This window comes from Lethenteron reissneri, chromosome 65 (assembly GCF_015708825.2).
Source record: "Lethenteron reissneri isolate LAM-NWPU_2019-01 chromosome 65, ASM1570882v1, whole genome shotgun sequence".
NCBI classification, from domain to species: Eukaryota; Metazoa; Chordata; class Hyperoartia; order Petromyzontiformes; family Petromyzontidae; genus Lethenteron; species Lethenteron reissneri.
Window position 1 is genome coordinate 12,726,586 of NC_083843.1, and position 22,872 is coordinate 12,749,457.

General features: G+C 53.9%; 1 protein-coding gene across 1 annotated transcript in view; it reads left to right on the forward strand.

The window, feature by feature from the left end:
• Positions 1–21,123, forward strand: part of LOC133359476 (uncharacterized) — a 124,931-nt gene extending 103,808 nt beyond the window's left edge. The window contains exons 11-24 of the mRNA XM_061577893.1: positions 1,558–1,762; positions 2,448–2,585; positions 2,988–3,276; positions 5,720–6,148; positions 7,112–7,175; positions 14,501–14,672; positions 16,065–16,197; positions 16,671–16,766; positions 17,161–17,406; positions 17,726–17,748; positions 18,567–18,655; positions 19,522–19,662; positions 20,018–20,154; positions 20,559–21,123. Coding sequence (XP_061433877.1) covers positions 1,558–1,762; positions 2,448–2,585; positions 2,988–3,276; positions 5,720–6,148; positions 7,112–7,175; positions 14,501–14,672; positions 16,065–16,197; positions 16,671–16,766; positions 17,161–17,406; positions 17,726–17,748; positions 18,567–18,655; positions 19,522–19,662; positions 20,018–20,154; positions 20,559–21,119 — 2,723 coding nt within the window. The 3' untranslated portion in view covers positions 21,120–21,123. The remainder of the gene's footprint in view (positions 1–1,557; positions 1,763–2,447; positions 2,586–2,987; positions 3,277–5,719; positions 6,149–7,111; positions 7,176–14,500; positions 14,673–16,064; positions 16,198–16,670; positions 16,767–17,160; positions 17,407–17,725; positions 17,749–18,566; positions 18,656–19,521; positions 19,663–20,017; positions 20,155–20,558) is intronic.
• The last annotated feature ends 1,749 nt before the right edge of the window (positions 21,124–22,872 follow it).

Genomic DNA, 22,872 nt, shown 5'->3' on the forward strand with positions numbered 1-22,872 from the left:
CTATCTGTGTATCTGTGAGTCTTTGTGTATCTGTATGAGTCTCTGTGTATCTCTGTGTATCTGTCAATCTGTGTATCTCTATGAGTCTCTGTGAGTCTGTGTGTCTATCTGTGTATCTGTGAGTCTTTGTGTATCTCTATGAGTCTCTGTGTATCTCTGTATATCTGTATGAGTTCGTTCATCTCTATGAGCCTCTCTCTTTCCCCCCCACCTCTCCCCCCCCCCACCTCTCCCCCCCACCTCTCCCCCCCCCCACCTCTCCCCCCCCACCTCTCCCCCCCACCTCTCCCCCCCACCTCTCCCCCCCACCTCTCCCCCCACCTCTCCCCCCCCCACACCACGACCACGCTCGCCAGCTACCCTGACCGCTCTAACCCGGACTCGCCCTGCAACTCAGCATCCACGGACGACTCAGCACAGATGGTGGCGGGAGGAGGAGGGTAGCTCACGACCCTCCCTCCCCCGTGATTACCAATAATCACCACCAATCACCAATAACCAATCACCAATAGCCATCACCAATCATCATCACCAACAATAACCATCACCAATAACCAATCACAAAAAATCATCACCAATAACCAATCATCATCACCAATCATCATCACCAACAAGCAATCACCAATAATCATCACCAATCACCAATAATCACCACCACGAGCGTCTCTGAAGGAGCCCCCAAGCAAAACGCCCCGGGGGCTCCCCCGCTCGCCTATAAATGCCCCGGGGGCTCGGAGGCGCGACGGCTTCCTCGTGTCGCGACGTTTCATCGCTCCCTCCCATGCGCGCCCGTGGGGGACATCGCTTTGTTCCATCTCCGTGACTTATCCCTCTAGAGTTTCTACATCTCCGTGATTATCTGTGTAGAGTTTACACATCTATGTCATCAATGTAAATATCTGTCCGTGTACGTGAAATATATTTAACTAAAGTTTGTCTGTTTTAACTCGCAAAAAGATACTCGGAGAGGGAGAGAGACAAAGTTTTAAACGTGAAATAGTTTTGGTGGCGTCCAGAGAGGAAAAGATCGTGGTGATTAATACATATTACTAATTACTACGACTAATTATTAACTTTTTATTTTACCTTTTATTTACTTCTGAGTCCGAAAACGTCGTTGTTGGTGAGGAAGCCGCGAACCGGGTGAGTCGTGTGAGGAGTGGTGGCGCTGTGATTTAGCTCACTGAGGAGTGGTGGCGCTGTGATTGGCTCGCTGTGAGGAGTGGTGGTGCTGGTTGGCTCGGTGAGGAGTGGTGGTGCTGTGGTTGGCTCGCTGAGGAGCGGTGGCGCTGTGGTTAGCTCACCGTTTGTCTCCCGGCTGTGCAGGGGCTCTTGAATCGCCGTCACCGTGGCAGCGGCAGTCGGGGAGCTCAAGGCCGTCGTGGACGTCTATGGGGGTCCCTGCCCCCCCCCCCCCCCCCCCCCCGTGGGAGTCTCATTCTCCCCTGTGGGGGTCTCTGTCCGTGCAGTAATCACCCCACTCCCCTCCTCCTCCAACCCTCGCTGTCGCTCCAGTGACTGGATCAGCGTCACAGCCTGCCACGTGCCTCGTCACAGTCGCTGCCTCGTGCCTCATCGCCACCGTCGCCATGAGGGAGGAGATCGCGGCCGCGGTGTTCTTCGTGACGCGCCTCGCGCGCAGGGGCGAGCGCCTGGACGAGCGCCGCGTGGCGCGCCTCACCGCCAAGCTCACGGCGCGCCTCCTCGACCGCTACAAGAACCACTGGTACCCCGAGCAGCCCAGCCGCGGACAGGCCTACAGGTGGGGTGTGGGGTGGGGGGTGTGTGTGTGGAGGGATGGGGGTGTGTGTGTGGTTAGCTCTACGCTGTGCTACGAACCCGGCGACCCCCGTTAAATTCCCGCTCGCCCACCCACTTCCAGGTGACGACTATTAAAACCGGTTCTGGGCCTCACCCAGGTCGACTCGGCCTCAATTCCCTGGTGCAGTGTCGTGAACATCGCTACTGGAGACAAAGGCGGTCGGGCGGGCTGGTGCTGTTCCGAGCCAGCCTCAGTCATAGGTGCTGCTACGCGCTGATGGCACTTGCCCCAAAAAGTATTATAGGCTATACTGGAGAAAAGGGGTCTTTGTCTTTGCCGGTTACAGAGACTCTTTTACTTACGAATGAGTCGGGTTCCAGAAGTTTGTTGGAAAGTCGATTCGTTTACAAGTCAAACTTTACTCCTGTAAATTCCAAACGTGTTGTATGGCGTGCTCACTAAACACGAAGTAGCTTTTAAAAGTTGGATAATCGCGGAGCTGATGTAGATGCCGCTGGTTCTTCACGTTCTGTAGATGTAGATGCCACTGCCATCTCTTGCACGGCGGTTCAACATACAGGACGGGTTTGTTCGTATCTCCTGAAAGTTCGTAAATTCCAATGTTTTCCAGTAGAAGAGTTCCACTTTTTACTGTTCCTGGTGGCGGTGCGGCTTGCCGCTGCAGGTGCCTGCGCATGAACAGCATCAAGGCGGTGGACCCGGTGCTGGCGGCGGCGTGCGAGGCGAGCGGCATCGCCTACGCGGAGCTGGGCCTCCCGCGTGAGCTCACCGTCTGGGTCGACCCCGGGGAGGTCAGCTGCAGGTTAGACTCCCGCGACCGTACGGCCCTGACAACACCAGCCCCGTAGGTTTTGACTTTCGTGACTTGCAAGGAATTTGTATTCTTTGGTTCTTTCGGTAAAGTCGTTTGGATAGAAAAATAATGCCAAAAATTAAAGTAAATTTTATTTTTATTCACTTTATTATTATTTTTCTATCTACGTGACCTTTACCGAAAGAACCATTGAATGCATGCCCGTAGGCTCGACAACACTGCCCCGCCTTCTGTCCGTGGTATTCCCTCCACGCCCCTCTCTCTCTTTCTCCTGTCCCGTCTCCATCGCTCTGCCCCGGTTGGTGTCTCTTTCTCTCCCCCACCCCCAACACCCCCCCCCCCTGGTCCCCAACCCGTCCATCTTTGTTTGTGGTGATTGCTTCCATGCAGGTACGGCGAGAAGAGCCTGGCGTTCACCGTCACGAGTCTCGCCCGGGGCAGCGAGCCGGCGTCTCTCAGCATCAGCGCCGCCGTGGAGAGGGCCGCTGGCGACTCCGGCTCCGGCTCCTCTCCCCCGCCCTCTCTGGCCTTCTCCAGCGTCGCCCTCACCACCTCCTCTTCCTCGTGCTCCTCTTCTATCTCTTCCTCCGTCGCGTCTCTCCACTCGGACGACATCGCGGGGAACTTTCAGGCGGCGCAGCCGATCGAGACGGTTTGCAACCCCAACAGCGTCTACCAGGTGCGGGGGGGGGGTGCCTGGCGGGGTTCGGAATCGGATTATTTGAGACTGCAGGAGGAATCTGAGCTGTGAAGCTCTTAACAGATAATCCAGTAGGGGGCACGGGGTGAGAACGTTACAACAACAAATAATAGTGGTGCCAAGTACAGGACGAGGGGTAAACCCCTCACATGGATGGACATTACATTTAAACCATTTAGATTTGAAGCTTTCGTGACTGCAAGGATTCATATTCTTAGGTTTTTTCGGTAAGTCACGTAGGTAAAACAATTTAAATTGATAAAAGTAAAACAAATAAAAATCACGACGTTTCGGAGGCAACACAAGCTTCCGTCTTCAGGTGGTACCGTCACAGCCACGACAGCTGTATCAAGTGACTTTACCGAAAAAACCTAAGAATATTTAAACCATCCCCATCCTACGGAGTTATTAACGTTATGTTTCAAAAGCGACCCTGGCTACCGCAAATGATAGATCGACCAAAGTGGGGCCCCATCGTTTGGACATTTATAGCAGCAAACGGATCAAAATATCCCAAAAGCACGTTTTCTATAATGTGGAGGGGGGGGGGGGGACCGGAGGACTCGGAGACAAAATCCACGCGACCCACGGAGAGACGCAAACTCCAAACATTATACAGCGGGCGTCTCGCCGGGTTATCACAGGGTGCCTGTGGGTGTTCAGGCTTCGCTACCAGGGCTCATAATCTAGATTTGAAGTGTTCGTGACTGCAGGGATCCATACCCTTTGAACTGAACTACCAGGGCTAGATCCGTATTTGTAGACGGTGATAAGACTGATAATTGTCAACTGCTCACCATCCCAATTTTTGCTCTCAATGTCCAAATGAAACTAAATTAATAGCTCGGTGGGCTTTGCCTGGGTAGGATAGTTTAGTGTTGTATCTGTTTTTAAGATGTTCAAACGCCAAATATATATATACTAATATAAAAACTATTTATTTATTTTACCAGGTAAGGGCCCACCTGAGCTGCGTAGTTATTTATTTCAGAAGTAACCTGGCCGCCACACATGATGATAAGCTCAACGAAGTGGCTTTATCGTGTGGAAATTTACAGCAGCCAAATGCTTAAAAAAACAGCGTTTCTAATCGTGGAGGGGAAGAAATACACCCGATTATGGGGAAATGCGCAAACTCCAAATATAATCCATAGAGCTTTTTGGGTTGGGTCGTCAAACCTGCCACCACCCGAACAGCCAAATTAAGGTTTGTCACGTGAACTAAACGTGCCAATGCATTACTAGTACAGCGCTAATCGGTTGGGTGCTGCAGAGTGAACTCGCAACATTTACTATTCGAGTACCTTGACGTTTCACCACTAATTACAATCGGCATCTGGCGACGGATTGGTCGCGACCTCCCACATACCAGGCGAGCAGGATGACCTCTGGCCACCTATTGCAAGGCATCAAAGTCGACATTGACCGCACGTGCTTGTGGCCAAAGCACGCAAACACACGAGCTCTGATAATTGAACACTCGGGAGGCCTTCGTGAACAATATCCCACAAATAGAAGTCCTTTCGGGTTTGATCTTGTGAATATAAATGTAACGTTTTACTCTAATTGTGAATGTGGTGGGCTTACTCTGCAACACGCGGGCATGAGCTAGTACTGCTAATCCTACATAATACACGAGCATAATATGAATTTGAAGAACCCCCCCCCCCCCACTGCCTACACATTCCACAAGGAGTGACTAACCCCATATCTGCATTTGTCATCAACATGCCAAATTCCTCTATGTAAACTCCTTTGTCAAGGCGCTCTGCTCCTCTCCCACCCAGCTTAAAATGCGCTGCCAAGCTTGGCAGTGTTTATTAGGACGCTGTCTTTCCGATAGCTCTGTTTCTACACCTGAGGACGGCTGCTTGCGTTGTGGCCGAAACGTCGTGAGAATTTTATGTTTTATTTTCATTTTATAATTTCCCTTCTACGTGACTTTACCGAAAGAAGTAAGAATATAAATCCATGCAGTCACAAAAGCTTTAAATCGATATGAACTCGTAACTAAAATGGCACGTTTGTCCTTGTGACAAAAACCCCTCGCTAATTGGCTCTCTGGGTGGTGGCGGGTTTGACGACACTGATTTACGTGTCGGTCTAACCCCAAAAAACACCTGGAGCTCTGATAACGTTTTGTCACCAGGTGTGTGTGGTTGATGCAGACTTTTTATGCCTTTCCAAGAGGTCTATCTAATTTGCGTTTTATTGCCAGCCGGGGTTAAACGTCTGTTCTCTTTTTGGTTTTGATAGCACTGCCAAAAAAAAGTCCCATACTGCTAACGTTTTTTTTTTACAAATTGCAATTGTTTTCACTTTTTAATGCGTCTGTAGTTGCGCGTACGCGGCAATCCGCTCACTTAATGTGATCCCGCACGCTCCCCTCTAACCTCCACCCCCTCCCACCCACCATGTTCAGGCGCAGCAGCAAGGCCGCCCCTTCTCTACGTCGGTGCCATCGTCGGTGTCGTCGTCGTCGCTGTCGTCCTCCGCCTCATCGTCTGCCGCCGCACCGGAGTGGGGATGCTCCCGCACGGACCCCTCTCTGCTGCTGTTCCCCTCCTCCGCCGCGTGCTTCACGGCGCTGTCTCTGCCTCCCCATCCTCCTCCTCCCCCGCGTCATCCTTCCACCCTGGCCGCCCGCACTCCGCGCGGCTTCCCGGGCAAGGCGGCCCCCCACCTTTGCCTGCCCCTGCGGCGTCGCGCGGAGAGGCCGCGTCCCTACGACGACTACCGGAGCGGCGGTGGCGGCAGGAGGGCACGTGCGGGTCGAGGGGCCGACCGCTTCCACTGGGTCAACCCGGCCACCCTCAGCAAGGCCGCGGCCACCGGCTGGAGACCCCTGGCGGTCGACGCCTGCAACCCCGTCTACTTCTGCTGAGCGCCGCCCCGGGTGCGTGTAGTTGTGTGTCGTGTAGTTGTGTGTCGTGTAGTTGTGTGTCGTGTAGTTGTGTGTCGTGTAGTTGTGTGTCGTGTAGTTGTGTGTCGTGTAGTTGTGTGTCGTGTAGTTGTGTGTCGTGTAGTTGTGTGTCGTGTAGTTGTGTGTCGTGTAGTTGTGTGTCGTGTAGTTGTGTGTAGTGGTTAGCGCTACGCTGTGCTACGAACCTAGTGAACCGAGTTCGATTCCCGCTCACAGCCAACACCACCAGGTGACAATTATCTGAACCAGTCCTGGGCCTCCTCCCCTAGGTCGGCTCGGCCTCAATTTGAGTACCTGGTGTGATGCGTAAAAAAATTGCAAACGGGGAGACAAAGGCGGCCGGGTGTGGTGTTGGCCACCCCACCCCATCGTGTACCGTTCCGGCCTTCATAGGTGCTAGTCGCTATAACAGCACTTGCCCCAACGGTCTGTTCGGGCTATACGGGGGATCTTTGTCTTTTGATGGGGAGTGATGGTGCAGCGGTTGGCGCTGTCCAGTGCTGGAGACCCGAGGTCGCTTCCCGTTCACGACCAACGCCGCTCGCGATTTATCTCAATCGGTCCTGGGCACCCCCCCACCCCCCTCAGGTCGCCTCTGCCTCCAATGGGTACCTGGGGCAGTGTACAAAACATCGCCACTGGGGTAGACAAAGGCGGCCGGGGATTGTGCTGGCCACCCACGGCCCTTGTGTGCCACAGTGCCTGGCCTTCATCGGTGCTGATACTCGCTGCTAACAGCGCTCGCCCCAACAATCCGTTGGAGGCGATTTACGGGGTGGGGGGGGGAACTCATGGTTGCTGCCCATCGTATACGTGCGTACAGATGCCGATTTGCAAGTTGTGAACGGCTTTGGCACCGTACGTAAGCTAACGGTGCGGTCCATTCCCCAGGGCAACCCGCGGACCCTCGATGTGAATCTGGAGCTGCCGCTGCTGCTCCACGGCACTGCTCCACGTGGGAGTGGGGCCCGGGTGGGGGGCGTGGCTCGTGCGATGGGGGCGGGGCCTGTGGGGGCGTGGCTTGTGGGATGGGGGCGGGGCCTGGGTGGGGGGCGTGGCTCGTGTAGCCGAGTGCCATATTGCACTGCCAAGATATTAAATTATTGAACCCTGGGCCATAATAAAAAAGTAATATAAAAAATAAATTTGAGCCACATTTGGAAGTCGGGGTGGGGGGGATAACTTTCGGCTTCGTGTCTTTTTAAAAATGGTTTGAAATGTCCTTTAACTACTCCGGGCGTGAGGTTTTTAAGCCGTTAGGTTCAACTCGTACGTGAAAGCATTACATTCCAGGAATGGATAATCAACCAATCTTAAAAATATATTCTACTTTAATAAAAACATCCAATAGCTCTTTTCTAAGAACACTCGGCGTGTGTGACGGCTGGCGATAGTTGTGATTATATCTGTGTTGCCTTACCATGAATAGTTTATGTATTTTTTTACAGTAGTTTTATGCTTTATATCTGTTTTAATGTTGGCACTTTGATAAGCATGTTTACACACTGAACCACCACACTCACGGTGTTCTTTTGTAGTGACGATTTGGATGCGGTGTTGGGCTCTGCACTTACTCACCCCCTCGGTCTGCAGATTAATGCGTGCGTTGATTTGATTAACATCGCGTTTTAGAAGCCGGACAGATCCGCGATTGGCGTTCGAGAGTTGCTACACATATATTTTAAATATTCCAAACTGTGTTTAAGTTTGCCTAAATTGCGTTCAGAAAAGAGTTTTATTTTATGGGTGTTTTTGGGGATTGGCGGGTAAAAAGATGACATTGTATGAAATAATAAAATGCTAGACTTTTTATTCATTTCTTTCAATCTTTCCCGGTTTGCGAATTCCCATCGTCGTGTGCATGGCCCCTCGGTCCCCCACGAGCCGCCTCAGCACAATCTTCTACTACTACACACCACTATACACGCCACCACTATACACTATACACTCCACCACTATACACTATATACGAGTAACCAATTGGCGCAATGTTTTACCCGAGGAACCTTACTGGCCGCGTCGGGCGGTGGAGGAGCTACAGACACAAGAAACCTTTAATGCGAGCACATTCCTTGCTTGGCATACTCAAACTTTTTTATGTTGAGGGCACAACGCACTTCCTGTGGTCCAGGCTTTGTGTTCTGCCTCACGGGCAGGTGTTTTGCTCTGTGGGGGGCGTGTTTACACAGGAATTTCCTGCTAAATTCCTTTGTCAAGGCGCTCTCCTCCTCTAACCCCTGCTTAAATATACGCTGCCAAGCTTGGTGGTGTTCATTCAGACGCCGTCTTTCCGACAGCCCTGTTTGTCACCTGAGGACGGCTGCTTGCATTGTGGCCGAAACGTCGTGAGAATTGTATTTAGTTTTATATTTATTATTTTATTTCCCTTCGCGACTTTACCGAAAGAACCAAGACGAAGCGGAATTTCCTGTTTGGTCACGTGACCAGGAAGTTCCGATTGACCACGAGGCTGGGGTTCCGCCATTACAGAATTCAAGATGGCGGCACACATCGCCTCCGTGAAGACGGCTATAATTGTCCATTGTGGGATTTTAAGAAGTGTCGTCTATTTTTACCTCGTTCAAATCAATAAATGACGTTTGGAGTCGGATGTGTTCAGCTCTGGCTCTGAGGGTTTATCGGATGTGAGCTTAACTACTCGCCTAGCGGTGCAGCGCACAGTGAGGCCGAGACACTTTGGTTCTTGATACTTGAACTTCGACCTCCCTCCAAGTGTCCCTTCGCCTCGTGCTCTCCCCCCTTTTTATAGCCCTCACGGCCCCCCCTTTCCCCCCCTCTATTCTCAAAGGTTCGCTAACCTGCCCCCATTCCCCCCCCTCGGCCAATCATCGTCTCCCTTCTCTCACCCCCCCCCCCCCCAAAAGTCCAGCTTCGTTTCCCCGCCATTGTTACGATTTGGAATCTGCATGTCCAATGGCCTCCATTCATAACGAGGCAATTCCGAGGGACACGGTGATGGCGAAATGCGTTCGATGTTTAGGTTACGACCCGGTGTATGAGCAGGTGTGTTTTAAAAAACTGGCTTAAAACACCCAGCGATAGCGATGTATCTGTACCGGGCCTGCCCTAGGTCGACTCGGCCTCAAGTGAGCAGCTGGTGTAGCGGTGCTGTGCATTCAACATCGCTAGCACTGGTGAGAGACAAGGCACACTGGCACACCTGTGTGCCACGGTGCCGGTAACACTTGCCCCTTATAGTCTGTCAAGGCTATATAGGGGATATGTCCGTGTGTTAAAGTGTATCTGTCTATGGGGAGACAAAGGCGGCCGGGCGTGTTGGTGCTGGCCACCCGTCTGTGTGCGCCACCAGTGGCGGCCTTCACAGACGCTGCTGCTGTCGGCGAGTAGCAGCACTTGCCTCTGCGGTCCAGCTAGAGGACACCCGGGGCACCTTTGTCTTTGTGGTGTAAACGCGCGCGGATGACGCCCCGCGTGGCATTCCCCGGGGTTCGAGACCCCCTCCACCCCCCCTCGACCCCCCCTCTACCCCCCCCCCTCTACACCCCTCCACCCTCCTCCACCCCCCCCTCACCCCCCCTTCCTCCACCCCCCTCCACCCCCCCCTCACCCACCCCCCTCACCCCCCCCTTCCTCCACCCCCCAGGGAAACCTAAGATCTGTAACGAATCTGATCAGCCCAAGATAGAAGCAGCAGCAGCAGTGGGCATAGCGGGGATACCAGAGACGGGCAGAGGCGGCAGCACCCATAGAGATCACTCGCCCATAGTCACTCATAGTCACTCACTCACCCGTAGTCACCCATAGTCACTCACTCACCCATAGTCACTCACTCACTCGCCCATAATCGCCTATAGTCACTCACTCACCCATAGTCACTCACCCATAGTCACTCACCCATAGTCACTCAGTGTCACTCACTCAGTCACAGACTCACTCAGTCACAGACTCACTCAGTCACTCACTCAGTCACTCACTCAGTGTCACTCACTCATAGAGATCCTCACTCACACACACACAGTTACACACACAGACACACACACACAGACACACACACACAGACACACACACACAGACACACACACACAGACACACACACACAGACACACACACACAGACACACACACACAGACACACACACACAGACACACACACACAGACACACACACACAGACACACATAAAACACAAATCCGTAAATATCCCAATAGAGATCCTCACTCACTCGCAGAGAGCAGGGAGAGAGAGAGGAAGACGGAGACGAAGACAAACACAGACGGACCGACACAAAGACACAGACGGAAAGAGAGAGACTCAGAGAGAGAGACAGAGACACACAGAGAGAGAGAGACTCACAGAGAGACTCACAGAGGGAGACGCACAGAGAGAGACGCACAGAGAGACGGTGAGAAGTTGGGGGTGGGGGGATACTGGATGTGGTGGGCTGGGCTGGTGCCCACGTGACCGCGATGGGAGCTAGAGAGGAGGGCTGACGGAGAGAAAGCGACGATTCTTTTGGCACGGATAGCGAGGTAAGGCACAGAACCCGACACACACAGAGACACACACATAGATATAGACACACACAGACAGACATATACACAGACATATACACAAATACACAGACATATACACACATACATAGACACACACACAGACACACAGACAGACAGACACACACACATACACAAACAGACAGAGACAGACACAGATACATATACACAGACACACAGACATAGACCTAGTCAGACATACAGACACCTAACTCTACACACACAGGCACACTTACATACGTACAGACATAGACACACAGCCATACACACAAATACAAAGATCCCCCGTATAGCCTCACCAGACTATTGGGGCGAGTTCTGTTAGCGAGCACCTATGAAGGCCGGCACTGTGGCACACGAGGGGGTGGGTGGCCAGCACCACGCCCGGCCGCCTTTGTCTCCCCAGTGGCGATGTTTACACACCGCACCAGGTACTCATTTAAGGCTGAGTCTACCTAGGGGAGGTCCAAGACCGGTTCAAATAATCGTCACTGGTGTTGGACGTCTAACACACACACACACACACATGCCAAACACACACACACAAACCTAACACACACAGACCTAACACACACGTCTAAAACACACACACACGCCTAACACACACAGACCGAACACACACGTCTGACACACACACACACGCGTCTGACACACACACACACACTGAGAGAGGACATGGTGCAGTGAGCTACTGAACGTATTTGATTATTTTCTTACAATTTCTAAACCTTCTGGGGTCACATCTGTCGCTTTGTTTTTGGTGGAGGTCTCGCGAGTAGCTGCGCGTCTTCTTCTTCTTGTACCCGTCTCGGGTTTTTCGTGATTGTTGTTGTGGTTGTTGTTGTGGTTGTTGTTGCCAAGCTCTAATTGCTTGTGGTGGTGTGAGGCTTTGTCATCCTGGTGTGTAGGCGAGGCCTGAGTAGCCGAGGCCGGCCTTGCCCTTTGCTGAAACACCTCTCTTCCCATCTTCATTTGAAGCTTTCGTGACTGCAGGAATCCATACCCTTTGGTTCTTTCGGTAAAGGCACGTAGGTAGAAAATTAATAGATCACGAAGTTTCCATCGCAACACAAGCAATCGTCGTCAGGTGGGACAACCACAACAAGAAAAAAAACTGCTGAAGTAGCCTATTTCGATCGGAACGTCGGTCATCTCGCGTCTTCTCGGTGTTCATTTAGCCGTGATAGTTGGCGATGTTTCGTTTGTTGGCTGCTGCAGCTCCTTACTATTAAAATTCCTTCCCTTTATTACTGCTAACCCTATTTCCTCCTTTTGTTGCTGCTATTCCTACATAATGCACGGGCATAATATGACTTTGAGACCCCCCCCCCACCACCTACGCATTTCACAAGTAGTGACTAATCCCATATCAGCATTTTCCATAACTATGCTAAATTCCTCTGTTGATATGCAACTTTCTTTGTTAAGGCGCTCTCCTCCCCTAACGCTGCCAAGCTTCACTTGAGGGCGGCTGCTTGCGTTGTGGCCGAAACATCGTGAGAATTGTATTTTATTATGTTTTATTTTTATTATTTTATTATTTCCCTTCTACGTGACTTTACCGAAAGAACCAAGAAGATGAATCCCTGCAGTCACGAAAGCTTTAAATCTAGATGTTTCGTTTGTTTGTGTCGCGTTGCGTCTTGTGATGCTGCACCAGGCCTTGGAGGTCCAGCATCCAGGCAAGGTCTGCATTTGGCTGGCCTCGCTCCTTATGAGTGTTTCTTTTTGTTCCCCCATCAATGTCTTCACCGCCATTGATACTTTCTGTTGTATGAAAGGATAGGAATAGGTCTTCTTGGTTCTTTCGGTAAAGTCAAGAACCAAGAAGATGAATCCCTGCAGTCACGAAAGCTTTAAATCGAAAAATAATAGGGTTTTAACTTTCCTGGCAGTAATAACACAGCAGGTGTTAAGATGTTCACACACCAATTAGAAAGTTTGAAAGAAATAAGAATAGGCTGTCCCCTTTCTGGCAGTAATAACACAGCAGATGTTAAGATGTCCAAACCATAAATAGAAACCCTTTTCAAGAAATCGTGTCTGCATTAACCACACACGCGACTCGTGGTGAACAAGCAAACCAAAACGTGCTCTGATAGTGATAAATGATGCGTTGTCTTTGAAACTGATTGGTCTCCACTGTTCGCCTTTTGGCGTTGTCTACTGCCACAGGTGGTGAGGCTTGGCCCTAAGAAGGCCGCTATCAATGGTGGAGACCAATCAGTTTCAAAGACAACGCATCATATATTATTATCAGAGCACGTTTTGCTCGCATGTTCACCACAAGCAGCGGCTTGATTCCTCGCACAAGGCTTCTATTTGGTTTTTGGACATCTTCACGCCTCCTGTTTTATTGGCAGAAAGGGTAAAACCTGTTATTGTTTTTTCATACTTTGATCCAGGCAAATAATGTCTATTTCCCTCTCGTACTTTTTTTAAACGTGCTCTCCTCCCCACACCCCTCTGCTGCCTGTGTCCTCACCCATAAACATCACAATAACTGCAGTAGTGATTAGCGATCGAAACGTCGTGAAAATTTATTTTTATTTCGTTTTATTTTTCTACCCATGTGGCTTTACCGAAAGAACCAGAGTGTGGATTCCTGCAGTCACGAAAGCTTCAAATCAAGATGAATACATCGAGTGTTAGGCATTATTACAATGCTGTTCGGCTCTAGCTTTCAGAGTGTCGTATTTTTGTTGGTGTAGCACTGTGTTGTAGTTCTGTTTTTAACTTGTAACGGGCCACGTACGCGAGCGTAACAGCTGCTGGAAAGCCGACTCCTGCAGCTGCCGGGCGCAACTCAATGCCGCGGCGCGCGCTGCTTTGCCTCGCGGACGTCACCATCGACGTCACTCGCGGACGACGACGTCACTCGCGGACGACGACGTCACTCGCGGACGACGACGTCACTCGCGGACGACGACGTCACTCGCGATTTCAAATCGATTAATCGCAATTTGAAACAATGCGATTATGAGGTGATAGGACAATAGTCTGCGTCCATAATTGGCAATAAGTAACGGCAAAGCAGTTATAAGTGACTCACAGAATTGTGCGCAGTTGCGTGTACAGGACACGACTTCGCTGAAGGCAAACACCATCAGCGAGCGCGATGCTGATCGCACGCAGTTCTAATTCGACCCTCGATCGATGCGCCATTGCCGCACACGCGCGTCTAATAAAAAGCAAGGAACAAGTCCTTACAAACAACTCGTTACTTACTAACAACTCATATCATTTTTCGTGGCTGGATGGGTTGCCCTCCCTACCTGAAAATCCTGGCTCCACTATTGGCTGCACGTGAAGGTTTTGTTAATGCGCCCACGGTGGCTTTCAGTGATCACGGTTGCTTTACAATGAGTACAATTAAATAGCATAATGGAAAAAATATAACAAAAATGGAATGATGATAAACGGACACCCGATCAAGTATTTGATGGAATTGAGATGTGTAACTGATTAGTACCTCAAAAAACGCACGCACAGACCTCACACATACACACTGACCTTACACACACACACTAACACACACATACACAGACCTAACACACACACTAACACACACAGACCTAACACACACACTAACACACACACTAACACACACAGTGCGACTGGCAGCCACAATCTTCGGTCTTACATCTCCGATAAATGTCAAATTAAAATCTCCTCCTTGTGTCTCGGCCCCTCATGTCGTAGTCACCGACGAGTCCCCCGCGTTGCCCACGTGGGGAGATCATTTGCAGCGAAGAGGAGGGAAGAGAAGAGGAGGGAAGAGAAGAGGAGAGGCGGGAATAGAAGAGAGCCATGGACTCAGGACGGTCCGGGCACCCAGAGGATGGAGGAGTCGGAGTCGGAGGAGGCCTCGATTCTGCCCCCAGCACCACCACCGCCACTCCCCATGGGGAGTTCCACTCTGTGACGGGGGCGTGGGACAGGCACGAAGCCTCAACCCGCACTGTAGGCCATGAGAACGAGAATGGCGAAGTGGAGGAGGTGGACGAGGAGGTGGAGGATGATGAGGAGGAGGATGATGAGGAGGAGGATGAGGAGGAGGAGGATGAGGAGGATCATCAGGAGCTGGAGGCCGAGTTTGGTAATGGAGCCCGGCACGGTGACAAGGGCCACCCGGGAGATGGGAAGGAGGTGGAGACGGAGGAACTGGTGGGGCGTGGGGCCACTGGTGGAGGTGGTGGAGGTGGTGGAGGTGGTGGAGGTGGTGGAGGTGGTGGAGGAGATGCGGAGGCGTGGGGTGTGATCAGCGGTGGCGCGGAGGAACGGCGGCAGCACGGAGCGGACAGCCTTCGCATCGAGACTGCTGCTACTCATGGAGGTGGTGGTGATTGTCGTGGTGGAGGTTATGGTGGTGGTGGAGGAGGTGATGGTATTGGTGGTGGTAATGGAGGTGATGGTGGTGTGGTGGAGGTATTGGTGTTGGTGGTGGCAGTGGTGGTGTTGGTAGTGTTGGTGATGGTAGTGGAGGTGTTGGTGGTGGTATTGTTGTTAGTGCTGGTGATATTAACAGTGGTGATGATGATGGCAGTGGAGTTTGTTTAACACGTAGGCTTTCGCGACCAATATTATTCATAATAAAGGTTTCTGGGTTAGACCGCGTTATTTATAAATGTGTCGCAACCCTCCACTACCCGACACGGCCAATCAGTTGACAAAAGACAAAATAGTTCGCTACTTTAGCCCACCGGTGTGTCGAAGAGTGAATCCACAACATTTACAATGTTTGAGTACTGTGACGTTTCGCTGGTAATGACATCCCCAGCATCATCGGGTGATTTGCCAGAATAGTGAAGCCCTCCACCCGCTCCCAGTCGTAGATAGAGCAGCAGCAGGGTGACCTCATCGTCAGTTAATCTAATCAGGTGCAGAGATCAGAGGCGGAGAGGCGGAGGGTATTGTAATTATGTAATATATTACTAATCAGTTGTTATGATTAGTAATCAGTTATAGATTAGTAATTCGTTGTAATGTGTATTATTTATGTATGAACCCAATCCCTATACCCAATCAGGTGCAGAGATCAGAGGCGGAGAGGGAGGGGGGTCTTATGGAGTTTGTTCACGTTGACACTGTTCACGTTGACACTGTTCATGTTTGCGTTCAAGCTGCTGCTGCTGGCGGTGATGGCAACGCTGGTGGCGACGATGGTGGCGACGATGGTGGCGGTGGCGACGATGATGGCGGTGATGGCGGTGATGGTGGTGGCGACGAATTGAATAACGGCGTTGACTTCGAAGGCAGCGAAGACGACGACGATGACGACGACGACGACGATGACGACGACGACGTCTGCAGGAGGCACGCGGGGGAGCCGCTGGACTCGTTCTGCTGTGACGAGCAGCTCCTGGGGTGCCGCTCCTGCGCCGCCGCCTGCGCCGCACAGGGCCACCAAGTGGCCAGCGCCTACGAGGAGTTCGCCACGCAGCGGGTGGGTGGAGCCCTCTACCACTCCAACCCTACCCCACCCCACCCACCTACCCACCCACCCACCCATCTACCCATCTACCCACCTACCCACCCACCCACCAACCCACCAACCCACCCACCAACCCACCAACCCACCCACCAACCCACCAACCCACCCACCAACCAACCCACCAACCCACCCACCAACCCAGCCACCTACCCACCTACCCACCCACCCATCTACCCACCTAACCATTCACCAACCTACCCCACCCACCAACCCACCACCCACCTAACCACCCACCAACCTACCCCACCCACCTACCCACCAACTCACCCACCTACCCACCTACCAACCCACCCACCAACCCACCCACCTACCCATCCAAACCTTAACCCACCCTCCACCACCCCCAAGACGACCCAGGGGCAGGCCCCGGGGCATCCTCACGGCCCAGGGTGTCCTCACGGCGCCACTCCGCACCCCTCCCACAGAGGGCTATTGTCGACCTCCGGACGGCGCTGGGTGACCGCAGGAGGAGCGTGGAGAGCCACATCCACTACGTGCAGGGCAGCTGCACCAGCCTGCAGGTACATACACCTCCTCCTACACCTCCTACACCTCATCCTTCACCTCCTCCTACACCTCATCCTACACCTCATCCTTCACCTCCTCCTACACCTCATCCTACTCCTCCACCTCTTCCACCTCCACGTCCTCCTCCATCTCCTCCACTTCCACCTGCACCTCCTCCACCTCCTCCACCTCTTCCACCTCCTCCTCCATCTCCCCCCACTTCTGGCACCCCACCCACCCCCCTCCATTTCCTCCTCCACCACCTCCCACCACCCCCACCCCACCACCCCCCACCCACCCCATCCACCCCACCCACTCCACCCCACCCCACCCACCCCACCCCACTACCCTGCACCTACCACCAATCCACCCCACCCACCAATCCACCTCACCCACCACCACCGCAAGGAGTCTGCGGAGCGCGTGCGCGAGCGCGTCCGGGACAAGTACGCGGAGCTGCGCCGCCTGGCGCGTGCCGAGGAGGCGGCGGTGCTGGCGCTGCTGGGCGAGGAGCTGCAGCGGGAGCTGCGGGGGGCCGAGCGCGAGCTGCAGGCGCTGCGGGGCGCCACACTGCGGCCCCTGAGGGACGCCCACGGGAGGCTGGGGGAGCTGCTGCGCGTGGGGGACGCGGACGGGATGCTCCCCTTCCTCAAGGTGGGGGTGGTGGGGGGGGGTGTAGTGTGTAGTGTAGTGTGTAGTAGTGTGTAGTAGTGTATAGTAGTGTAGTGTATAGTAGCGTAGTGTATAGTGTAATGTATAGTAGTGTAGTGTATAGTGTAGTGTATAGTAGTGTATAGTAGTGTATAGTGTAGTGTATAGTAGTGTATAGTGTAGTGTATAGTAGTGTATAGTGTAGTGTATAGTGTAGTATAGTGTGTAGTCGTGTATAGTGTAGTGTATAGTGTAGTGAGTAGTGTATAGTAGTGCATTTCATGACCACTCTCACCCTGTTTGTTCTCTCTTCTGTCGACAGATACGCAAGCCGAATTTCGACAAGTGAGTTACGGGGGGGGGGGGGTGTGTAGGGTCTGTCGTGTGTGTAGGTTGTAGTTTGTGTAGTGTGTAGTGAGTACAGGGGGGGTGTAGTGTGTGTATGTGTGTAGTGTGTAGGATGTGCCGGGTGTGTGGGGTGTACATGTGCAATGTGTAGGGTGTGTAGCGTGCGTCGCATGTGTACATGTGTAGTGCCTTCCTCGAAGACGCTAAGGTGCCACTTGATTTATTTAATCTTGATTTGAAGCTTTCGTGACTGCAGGAATCCATACTCTTTGGTACTTTTGGTAAAGTCACGTGGGTAGAAATAAAACAAATCACGACGTTTCGATCGCAACACAAACGGTCGTCATCAGGCAAAGGAGTCGGCCTCTAAAGGCAAACTGTTTATAAAGGTTTGGGGATGGGCGTAGCCCAAGTGTGTCAACAACACCAGAAGCACGGGCGGATGAAGCAACAATGCCAATGTTGCTGCTACATTGGCATTGTTTCTGCATTGGCATTGTTGCTGCATTGGCACTCGTGCATCACTCGTGCTTCTGGTGTTGTTGATACCCTTGGGCTACGCCCATCCACAAACCTGCATAAACAGTTTGACTTTAGAGGTTAATTCCTTTGCCTGATGACGACCACTTGTGTTGCGATCGAAACGTCTTGATTTGTTATATTTTATTATTTTATTTAACCGAGCACCCTTTGCACAAGACACAGCCTACGCTGGTGCACACTCTTCTGTCACTCTTCTCTACACAACTCTACGTGGGTCGCGAGCCTATACACAACACGAGCCGTCTGACACTGACGGCGCTGAACCGAGACAGCCAACCACCGTCTAGCATCGCAATATCGAGTGAAGACGACAGCAACGGTGGCGACGAGACGACAGCGACGATGGCGACGATCTTCAAAAGCACGATGGGGGTCTCACTCTAAACGACAGCCCCGAGCTCTCGCTCAGGGCCTCCTTTTATGCTCCCAGGGGCGTGGCCGGATGCTCCACTCCGACCACGCCCCTCTCTAGAACCTACCAGCCAGTTCTGTGACCTTTCCCCCAGATTATCCCTTCTGGTGTATCACGTGGCCTGCTGACGTCAGGGCTGCTGCAAGCCACAGATCCCCTTCCTCGCCAGCAGCCAGCGCTATGCTGTTACGTTACTTATTCTATGTCACTACACATGTGTAGTGTGTGTAGTGTGTGCAGCGTGCCTTGATGTTGAGGCTGACTGCTGCTGCTGCTGATGAGACACTGGGTGTCGAAACCGGTCCAGAGTTCTTCTGTCGTGCACCCACCCCTACCCACCCATCCCTACCCACCCCTACCTACCCCTACCCACACCCACCCCTACCCACCCCTACCCACACCCACCCCTACTCACCCCTACCCACCCCTACCCACCCCTACTCACCCCTACCCACCCATATCCACCCCTACCCACACCCACCCCTACTCACCCCCAACCCACCCCTACTCACCCACACCCACCTCTACTCACCCCTACCCACACCCACCCTTACCCACCCCTACTTACCCCTACCCACCCAACCCTACCCTACCCCTACCCACCCATACCCACCCCCTACCCACCACCCCTACCCACCCCTACTCACGCCTACCCACACCCACCCCTACCCACCCCTATTTACCACTACCCACCCCTACTTACCCACCCATACCCACCCCCTACCCACCCCCACCTCCCCGTGCCCTCCCCCCACCTCCCCGTGCCCTCCCTCCACCTCCCTGTGCCCAACCCCCCCTCCAGGTTGTGGGCTGAGCCCCCACGGAGCGTCCGCCGCTGTCCCGTGAGCTCAGCGCTGAGAAGGTGGCGCTGCTGGAGGAGGCGGTGGACGAGCGACTCCGCAGCTTCGGCTCCATCTCCGTGCCGGCGGGCGCCAACGCGCCCCCCTTCCATGAGTGTGGGTGGGGGGTGGGTGTGGAGGTGGGGGGGTGGGTGGGTTGAGTGGGTGGGTGGGTGGGTGGGTGGGCGGGTGAGCGGGTGTTCGGGTGGGCGGGTGTTCGGGTGGGCGGGTGAGCGGATAGGCGGGTGAGCGGGTGAGTGGGTGGGCGGGTGAGTGGGTGTGCGGATGGGCGGGTGTTCTGGTGAGTGGGTGAGTGGGTGGGTGGGTGAGCGGGTGGGCGGGTGAGTGGGTGTGCGGGTGTGCGGGTGAGCGGGTGAGCGGGTGCGGGAGTGAGTGTGTGGGGGGGGAGTGACTATTTCATCCCTCCCCGTGCTGTCTTTGCCCCCCCCCTCACCCCCCCTCCCCCCACCAGACGCCCGCTCCCCCACGCTGGACCCCTCCACGGCCCATCCCAGGCTGCTGCTCTCGGCCGATCTGCGCAGCGCGGCGTGCGGGGAGCGCAAGCAGCGCTGCGCCGACAACTCAGGACGCTTTGACTACTGGGAGCAGGTGGGCAACACCGTGCCAGGCTAGGTGCAGGAGGTCTCGGGACAGACCCAGCAGGTGACATGGATTGGCTGACTGAGATGACGGGTAGATGCACCACCAGCTGTGCCCCCTACTGTGCCAACTTTCTGTGTTTTATCTGCCCGTCGCTCCGCTCATTGTTGTGAGCGTCGCTCCTCCGCCCTCCATTGTTGCTGAAGGGCGACTGCCTCCGACTTGTAGTCACTTTAAGATGTTTCTTGTTCATGTTTTTGTTGCGGTTGAACCCGAGTCAAGAGCCGCATGGCTCACAGGGTTATACCTAATCAATGAAACTGAAAACGAGCCTCCTCCTCCTCCACAGAGGACGATCTCGACACCGCCGGCACCCCACCCACCCTCCACCCTCCCTACCACCCACCCCCCAGGTCCTCGCCACGCAGGCTTACGGCCCGGGCCGCCACTACTGGGAGCTGGACGTGAGCCGCGCCGCCTACTGGCGCGTGGGCGCCGCTTACGGCAGCATCGCACGCAAGGGCAGCGCCAATGCCTGCGGCCTGGGCCGCAACGCGGTCTCGTGGTGCGCGCGCCGCGCCGGCTCCAGCTACACGGCCGTGCATGCCGAGCGGCGCGCGGAGCTGGCGATGGGCGGCCGAGGGGGAGGAGCCGGAGCCGGGGGAGGAGCCAGAACCGGGGGCGTGGCCGGGACGGTTGGCAGCAGTCGGCGCGACGGCAGCGGCGGCCAGCAGGCTCCGCTGCGCCGGCTGGGCGTCTACCTGGACCACGAGGCCGGGGAGCTGTCGTTCTACGACGCGGAGCGGCCCGCCGTGCCGCTGCACACGTTCCTGGTGCCCGGCGGGTTCACGCAGCCCCTGCACCCGGCCCTGAGGCTCAGCGGGTTCCACGGGTGCAGCTGCATCACCGTGTGCAGCCTGCGGGGCCCGGCGGAGCGGGGCGGAGACGAGGGAGAAGGGGAGGACAGCGACTGACGGACGATGCAGAGAGTGGGGGGGTGGTGGGAGAGTGGGGGGTGGGGTGGGAGAGTGGGGGGTGGGGTGGTGGTTTATAGGGGAGTAAGGGTCGTGCTGGGATTGGCTGATGACTGGCGGAGAGAGATTTGGTGGTAAAGGAGGAGTCGGAGTAGGAGGAGTTGGGTGAATTTTCAGAAAAGTTCCAGAAATATCGGGCGGGTGGAGTGTGGAGGGGGGATTAGAGGGTGGAGGGGGGTCAGTGGGGGGGGGGGGGTTAGGGCGGGCATGCATCACGGGGTGTGTGACGCGTGTGGTTCCGAGGATCGCCCCGACGATTGGGCAGCGATTTGGTGCATTTGGGTGCACAGCTGGTAGTGCATCTGCCAGTCAATCCACCCATGGCACCTGCAGGGTCTGTCCCGTGACCTCATGCACCTAGCCTGGTACCGTAGGGGGGCACGGATGGTGCAGCTGCCATCCATCTCGGCCAGTCAACCCATGGCACCTGCAGGGTCTGTCCCGTGACCCCCGTGCCAGCAGCGAGCCTTGCGCGCTTCACGTGATGGCCTCAAATTGCACGGAGCCAGGCGACATTACCGTGGTGACGTCACAAAGGCGGATGTAGCAGCTGATGTTGTTGTTGACGTTGTTGCTGTGGCTGGGTATCCTCCTTGAGTAAACAACTCGACACTCTCTCTCTCTGGAGGCGACCGTCCACCGACGTTAGTTTCGCACAAAAACGTGGCGGGCTGCACCGCAGACAACGATGGAGGTTTGCGCCACTAAGGCTCTCCCGCCACCTGCGAGCGCTGTGACGGTGCCGCATTGAATCTGAGTCGGTGATAAATTATGTTAATTTCGCAGGCCCACACGCGGATTCATTATACGGCAAAGGGATTTGCCTCTCGTCTTCCCGTCTTGACTGCTGCCTCGTCTCCTATCGCGGGTTCCAGGCCACGTGGCGTTCCCAGCCTCCAATGAGGAGGCAGCGAGGTTCAGTCGCACGCCATTTCTCTTCCTGCAGTGGACAGTGCAGTAACTTGACAGTAATTGTAGAGAAAACAGCACGGTAACTTTACAGGAAACAGTACGGTAAACAGTAGGCCATTTGGCGTTCTCTGGTCTAACACCGTTTGAGACTAGGCTCGAAAGAAAGCTGTCTCTGGTGTGGACCAATCAGTTTCAAATACAATGCTACAGATATTATCAGTGTGTTTTTTGTTTGCATTCTGTCCACAAGTTTTGTGGTTAATGCAGACATGATTCCTTGCAAAATGTTTAAGTTTTGTTGCCAGAAAAAAGGGGAAAACTATTCTCATGTTTTTGTACTGGCAAAGGAGGTCCCATTAAGTACAGTAACCATACACTATGTAATTTTTTGTTCATTCTATACATTTACCGTACACGTTATATTCGTCACTAGGTAACGAGAATCGTATTTTACGTTCAAAATACTCTCCCGTTTAACGTGTTGGGTTGATGCAGGGTAGCTTAAAACAGCAGGAGGGGTGGGTGAGTGTCGTATTGCGAACCGGGAACCAAACCACCTCCGACTTCTCCCCGCAACGCCGTGGAGTTTGGGGATTTGCTGATTGCGGTGAGTTTGAAGAACGCTACCCCTCGCAGTGGGAAAAGGCTTGCCCCCACGGGAGGGGCGTTTTATCCCAAGCCGTACGCACGTGAGGATCCAGGGGTTGCGCAGTTGAGGCGGTACCGACGTAATAAAGGATGCTGCGTCTCTTCCCCCGTGTAGTGGTGGTGGTGGTCGTGG